This window comes from Polypterus senegalus, chromosome 2 (assembly GCF_016835505.1).
Source record: "Polypterus senegalus isolate Bchr_013 chromosome 2, ASM1683550v1, whole genome shotgun sequence".
NCBI classification, from domain to species: Eukaryota; Metazoa; Chordata; class Cladistia; order Polypteriformes; family Polypteridae; genus Polypterus; species Polypterus senegalus.
The window spans coordinates 16,947,970-16,956,003 of record NC_053155.1 but is presented as its reverse complement, the minus strand read 5'-3'; the positions used below and the strand labels follow the sequence as shown (position 1 = coordinate 16,956,003).

The 8,034-nt window shown below is 39.9% G+C and overlaps 1 protein-coding gene across 1 annotated transcript; it reads right to left on the bottom strand.

The window, feature by feature from the left end:
• LOC120524273 (olfactory receptor 6N1-like) lies at nucleotides 1–966 on the bottom strand. Its single transcript, XM_039746131.1, has one exon. It carries the CDS (start codon nucleotides 964–966, stop codon nucleotides 1–3), a length of 966 nt encoding a protein of 321 aa, XP_039602065.1.
• Nucleotides 967–8,034: the final 7,068 nt, after the last annotated feature.

Below are 8,034 nucleotides of genomic sequence, written 5' to 3'. Positions count from 1 at the left end.
TCATAAACTCCGGACGGAAGGGTGTGTTTTTTCTGGAAGGAGAACGTAAATCCTGAAATACTTCTGTGCAGCTGCCTTTATCTTTTCATTTCTCAAGCTGTAAACCATCGGATTAACCATGGGAGTAAAAAAATAATTAAGTCCTCCAATCAAAATTCGTCCATCATAAGAGATGCTGTCTATTCTCATTCCAATATAAACAATGGCAGTGGAAATGTAGTAGAAAAGCACAATAATCACATGAGAAAAACACATTGAGAAGGCTTTCTTGTGGCTTCCTTGTGTTTTAAGTTTAATTACAGAAGTTATAATTTTTAGATATGTCCACAACACAAATATAAAAGGTACATAGACAACGATTAGAACAAGACACAGGGAACCAATGGCATGGCTTGAAACATCAGTACAGGCTAAAGAGATCACTGCTGGATAGTCGCAGAAACAGTGCATGATTTGATTTGAACCACAAAATGGCAAATAAGAGGCCAAGGTGACTGGTATTAATGGCATCAGGAAACCCAGTATCCAAACGGTAGCTGCAATTACTATACATGTTTTGAGATTTATAATTACATTGTAATGCAAAGGCTTCACAACTGCAACATAGCGATCGTAGGCCATTGCTGCCACAAGTAAAATTTCTGTTGCCCCAAAGGAGATGATCATATACATTTGCACAAAACAGGTGGCAAAGGAAATCGTTTTATGTTCTAAAAACACAGCCAGCATTTTTGGTATGATTGCTGTGACTGTAAGAACGTCTAATAGAGCTAAATTCCATAGAAAAAAATACATTGGAGTGTGAAGCCGCTGATCGAGTATTACCAAACCGAGGATGCAAAGGTTTCCAGTACAGGTGACCAAAAACAGAGCCAAAAAGAAGCCAAACAGAATGTTCTTGTAGTCTTGAAGTCCAGGAAATCCAATGAGGATAAAATCTGTGATGGATTCAGTCAAGTTGCTCATTGTTTGGCGTGCTTAAATTGGACTAAAAAAATATATATATATATATATTAATTCAAATGTATTCCATTTCATTTTTATTTATTATAAACAAATTTATTGCATTTATAAATAGAGTTGGTCTGAAAATTATAAGTATAATGACATTGAATATGTGTAAGATAACGTACAATACAGTATTATTAGCAGTTTAAAGTGATTAAATATCTCTTTGTTATACTACTTAAATATCAATTTAAATAATATACTATATTTCTGATGTTCATAAATAAGACAAATAGATAAGCAAAACTTTAATCTGCTCCAGAATGGGATACTACAATTCTTACAACATGGTAGGAGATTCTGTCCATGTGTAGTTTTGTTCATACAAATCAAATATAGTGGTTGCACAAGTTAGGTGATGACAAGAGTCAAATATATTGCATCTTTCAGGGTGCATGTCCATAATGAATGCAGTTTTTTTGTCTACATGTAATTATTAAAAGATTTCTCCATTTGTCCATCTTCCAAGCCCACTTACCCAGAGTTAAGTGATGTGGAAAAAGGGGCCTATCCCAGGAAGCACTTGGCACAGGGCAGTGACAGTCCCTGGATTGGTTCACAGCTCATAACAGGGTGAACACACACACAAGCACAATCTAAGACCAATTTATCAACTCCCCAAATCACTAGGAAATATATTATCATTGAAAAGTATGTTAGGCTATGTTCATATTACCAGAATGAAGTGACTCAAATCCAATTTTTTTGTCTTAATGTGACACATATCTAATTTTTTAGGGCTGTGTCGACACAGAAATTTAATCATTTAAATCGGATTTGAGTCATTTGTGGCCCTAGATCAGATATGGATATGATTCATAGCCATGTGACATGAATGAGAACAGTTAGATGCACCAGCAGCACAGCAAAACGAAAATGGAGGAAAGCTACTGCTGTGACAACAGTCATGGTCCCACTTTAGATAGGTGGATTAGCAGATAATTTGGAATCCGTTATATTATTACAGAAGGACTTGGATAGCAGACAGGCTTGGGTAGATTTGTGACAGATGAAATTTAATGTCAGTAAATGTAAAGTATTACACATAGGAAGTAAAAATGTTAGGTTTGAATACACAATGGGCGGTCGGAAAATCAAGAGTACACCTTATGAGAAGTGTTTATGAGTCATAGTAGACTCTAAGCTATCAACGTCCCAGCAGTGTTCAGAGGCCATTAAGAAGGCAAACAGAATGTCAGGTTATATAGTCTGGTGTGTGGAGTACAAGTCACAGGAGGTTCTTCTCAAGCTTTATAACACACTGGTGAGGCCTCATCTGGAGTACTGGGTGCAGTTTTGGTCTCCAGACTACAAAAAGGACATAACAGCACAAGAAAAGGTCCAGAGAAGATCGACTAGGCTGATTCAGGGGCTACAGGGGATGAGTTATGAGGAAAGATTTAAAGAGCTGAGCCTTTACAGTTTAAGCAAAAGAAGATTAAGAGGTGACATGATTGAAGTGTCTAAAATTATTAAGGGAATTAGTGCAATGAATCGAGACTGTGACTTTAAAATGAGTTCATCAAGAACTCGGGGACACAGTTGTAAACTTGTTAAGGGTGAATTTCGCACAAACATTAGGAAGTTTTTCTTTACACAAAGAATGAGAAACACTAAAAACAAGTTACCAAGTAGTGTGGTAGACAGTAAGTCTTTAGGGACTTTTAAAACTCGACTTGATTTTTTTTGGAAGAAATAAGTGGATAGGACTAGCGATCTTTCTTGGGCTGAATGGCCTGCTCTTGTCTAGATTGTTCTAATGTTCTAATTGCTGGCTATTTTCTCACATGTCTTGGTACAGTAGTGCCAGCTATAGTTGTGACAGCAAAAGCTAACAATCTGGATTTTTTTTTCTTCTCGATCTAATCATGTACAGCTGACAAACTGTTTGCCATTTTCCATAGTTAAAATGTAATGCATATATTAGCTAAGTCTCTTTAGGGCAGTTACAATAATACAATGCCAAACAAGATGCATATACACAACAAGTATGCATATGCAACTGTTGACAGTCTTTCAAGTACTAATCATTATTTTTGTTATTTTTTTGTCTTTCCAGAATTCTATTGTGCTGCTCTGCATTGCCGGTCAAAGCCCATTTAGAACTGTAGGCAGGATTCACGGATGTAGCCCCTTGTTGTCCATAGTGGGTAGTCGGTATTATTAGGCTTTGCCAGCCTGTATGGGAGGTGTCCCTCGTGTACCCTGTACAACTCTTACATATCTCTGTCACTCCCAACTTCTTCATACAATACCACAGCTCCTCTCGAGGCACCCTGTCATATGCTTTCTCCAGGTCCACAAAGATGCAATGCAGCTCCTTCTGGCCTTCTCTATACAGTGGAACATCAGGTCACGACCGCAATTAGTTCCAAAACTTTGGTCGCAACCCGATTTGGTCGTGACCCGAAGTCATTTCCCCCCTAGGATTGTATGTAAATACAATGAATTCATTCCAGATTATACAAACTGTATGTAAATATATATTTTTTAAAGATTTTTAAGCACAAAAATAGTTAAGTATACCGTAGAATGCACAGTGTAATAGTAAACTAAATGTAAAAAACATTAAATAACACTGAGAAAACCTTGAACAGAGAAAACTAACATTGCAAGAGTTCACACTACAGCCTTACGAACCCCTCGCTGTAAACACTTTTTTTAATGAGTTTTAAACACAGGGAAAAAAATGAAAATTTTAAAAATACTTAATTTATACAAAAACTAACCATAAACAACCAAGAAAACTAGCCTTGCATGAGTCGAGTTCTGGCATTAAGGAAGTGAGCAGAAAGCTGGGTGGAGAGGAGATTACAGTTTTGAGGTAAAGTCCCTCTATGCGAGGCACGTCTGACTGAGAACAATGTACTGTACAGGGAGAGACTGAACACGTGCGGAAAACATCGGTGTGTACGAACCGGAAGTGAAATAAAATAGAGCACAAAAAGTTCAAACAAATGCACAGGGAGAGACTGAACACGTGCGGGAATCATCGGCGTGTACGAACCAGAAGGGAAACTGGCTTGTTCGTCACCCAAGTGTGTGGTCGTGAACAGATGCAAAAGTTTGGCAAACTTTTTGGTCGTAACCCGATTTGTATGTATCCTGAGACGATCATGACCCGAGGTTCCACTGTACTTCTCCATCAACATCCCCGGAGCAAACATTGCATCTGCGGTGCTCTTTCTTGGCAAGAAACCATACTTCTGCTCACTAATCATCACCTCACTTCTTAACCTAGCTTCGACTACTGTTTCCCATAATTTCATGCTGCGGCTCATCAACTTTATGCCCCTGTAGTTACTACAGTCCTGCACATACCCCTTATTATGAATATCAGCACCAGTACACTTCTCCACTCCTCAGGCATCCTCTAACTTTCCAAGATTCCTTTAAACAATCTGGTCAAAAACTCCACTGCCATCTCTCCTAAACACCTCCATGCTTCCACAGTTATGTCATCTGTACCAACGGCCTTTGCATTTTTCATCCTTTTCATAGCTATCCTTACTTCTTCCTTGCTAATCCGCTGCACTTCCTGATTCACTATCTCCACATCATCTAACCTCTTCTCCCTCTCGTTCTCTTCATTCATCAAACTCTCAAAGTACTCTTTCCATCTGCTCAACACACTCTCCTCACTTGTGAGTACGTTTCCATCTTTATCCTTTATCACCCTAATCTGCTGCACATGTTTCCCAGCTCGGTCCCTCTGTCTATCCAACCAGTACAGGTCCTTTTCTCCCTCCTTAGTGTCCAGCCTCTCATACAACTCATCATAGCCTTCGCCTCTCTTCATCTTGCACCTTGTCTCCTTGTACTTTTGTCTACTTTCTGCATCTCTCAGACTATCCCACTTCTTCTTTGCCATCTTCTTCCTCTCTGTACTCTCCTGTACTTCCCCATTCCACCACCAGGTTTTCCTCTTTTTTCCTCCTTCCTTTGTCCAGATGTCATGTCAAGCACCCTTCTTGCTGTCACCCTTACTACTTCTGCTGTAGTTTCCCAACTGTCTGGTAACTCTTCACTGCCACCCAGTGCCTGTCTCACCACTTCCCTAAACTCAAACTTAGTCTTCCTTTTTCAACTTCCACCATTTGATCCTTGGCTCTGCCCTCACTCTCTTCCTCTTCTTGATCTCCAATGTCATCCGACAGACCACCATCCTATGCTGCTTAACTACACTTTCCTCTGCAACCACTTTGCAGTCTTTAATCTCCTTCAGATCGACTCTTCTGCAAAGGATGTAATCCACCTGTGTGCATCTTCCTCCACTCTTGCACATCATCCTATGTCCCACCCTCTTCTTAAAATATATATTCACCACAGCCATCGCCATCCTTTTGGAAAAATCCACTATCCTCTGACCTTCTTCATTGTTCTCCTTGACACTATGCTTACCCATCACCTCCTCATCTCCTCTGTTCCCTTCACCAACATGTCCATTGAAATCCACTCCAATCACCACTTTCTGTCCCTTGGGTACACTGTTCATCACTTCATCCAACTCACTCCAAAAATCTTCTTTCTCATCCATTGCACATCCAACTTGCGGGGCATATGCACTAACAACATTCATCATCACACCTCCAATTTCCAGCTTCATAATCATTACTCTGTCTGACACTCCTTTCACCCCCAAACCACTCTTGACATACTGTTCTTTCAGAATAACCCCTACTCCATTTCTCCTCCCATCCACACCATGATTGAACAATTTGAACCCACCTCCAATCCACCTGGCCTTACTCCCCTTCAATTTAGTCCCTTGCACGCACAATATATCAATCTTTTTTCTCTCCATCACATTGGCTAACTCTCTCCCCTTACCAGTCATACTGCCAACATTCAAAGTTTCTACCCTCAGTTCCACTCTATTTACCTTCCTCCTCTCCTCCTGCCTCCAGACACATCTCCCCCCTCTCCCCTGTTCTTCTCCTTCTTCGGCCAACAGTAGCCCAATTTCCTCTAGCACCCTGTTGGCTAACAGTATTGGTGGCGGTCGTTGTTAACCTGGGGCTCGACCGATCTGGTATGGAAATTTGTATTGTTGTCCGCATACTGATTTTGTAAAATTTTACACAGGTTGTCCTTCCTGACGTAATCCTCCCTATTTATCTGGGCTTGGGACCAGCACAAAGAAACACACTGGTTTGTGCATCCCCTGTGGCTGGGTTCAGACGCTCAAAGAGTGCCCCTTTGTAAATATACCATGGACTTTAAGAAGCATGCCTCTTGATGTACTTTAGTTTCACTTAGTATGAAGTGCACATTCAGAAAAACAAACAGCAACCCTTTGTGTACATAACGGCAATATTATTATCATACTTCTATGACCTGCCCCCCTCAGTATCTGGAGCACGCAACCCTTAACTTTCCTAAATGGCTCCTCTCAGATGACGCTGCCTTGGACTAAACAGCTCTGGTGCTCTGTACCACCTCTACCTCCTGTAACACTAGAATTATCAGAGCCTATGAAAAAACTCGTAGATCCGTCCCACCTTATATCACTTCTCACCTCTCCGTCAGCGTCATTTGTCCTTTAAATGTGCTGATAAGCAGCAAGCAGTCTGCTATCACATCCCCCACCAGCAAGCTCAGCTCAAGTCTGTTTACCTGTGTGTCAGTTGGTTAGAGTTGTATAGAGTGAGAAGTCAAGCAAAATCACACCTTTTATAAATACTATATCGTTATTTGGAACACATGCATTTCATGTGTCTTCCGTGTCTACAGTGATCTATGTAAACACATCGTTAAAAAAGAAAAGTTTTTCATGTTTTAGTAATAATTGACAAAATGTAGACATGAAGTTTATAATGTGTGAAGCCTGAAGTCCAAATATCAAATAAACACTTTCACAAAAGGTACAAATACAACAGAATAAGTGCACTTTTATTCAAAAATTGAACTGCAGAAAAATAACACGCGTTAGGGTGTTATATTGACACGCTTTCACTACGACTGCTTCGGTGGAGCAATGGTATCAACTGTTGACTGGTAATCAAAAATTCACGGGTTCGATCCCACCGAGTCTGCTTTGAGAAGTGAGCTGCTTTTATTATTATTTTAGAATAAAAACATACATTTGATTTCAGTCTGTAACAGCCAGTGTAAATGTGTAATACTTGTAAAGGTTAGCTTTGTTTTTTTTTTTTTATGCAGTTTCATTCTCTCAGTCGCGTTCATGATCCTAAACCCCCATCTGACACTGCTGTTTTCACATAAAGACGCGCTATAGCTCTGCACTCTGTAGGAAGTAAGTAAATAAATCCAAATAAATAACATTCAATCTGGCTTTTATTTAAGTAACATATAAATGTTGATGTACAAGTATAACAAAACAAGTGCACCTTTATTCAAAGACTATAACTGAAGAAAAAAGAGTCACACGTACACTGCAGAGCTTCCTGTGTTTGAGCGAAATGGGCATGCTCAAAAAATACATGGTAATTCCACAAAAAGTGCATGCAGACACTTCGGTTCGCAAGCATTGGTACGAGAATGCAGTCAGGCTTCATTTTAGGACACATACACCGTCCAGATGTATACAATAGCGTGGAGAGTCGCTTGCGAACTGAAGAGTCTATAGCTGCAGGTGGAAGCTGCCGTCACTGTACTTTGTATATAAGAGCCAGATTGAATGTTATTTACTTATTTATCTTGGTTTATTTATTTACTTCCTACAGAGTGCAGAGCTATAGGGCGTCTTTATGTGAAAACAGCAATGTCAGATGGGGTTTAGCGTAGGATCATAAACGCGACTGTGAGAATGAAACTGCCCTAAACTTACAACATCTATGATACAATTGGTTACATTTCTTTTAGTTTTTCAGTTGGCACATGAAGTGACTTGCTCATGGTCACAATGTCAATAGTTGGATTTGAACCCACAGCCTCAAGGTGTGAAGTCCAAAGCCTTAACCACTACACTATTTTCTGTACTCATCAACTCATCACCCTGAGCCTCCAATGTGTTTTTTTTCTGAGTTTCATTCATGGTAGCAAATATTCTTCTCATGATGTCAC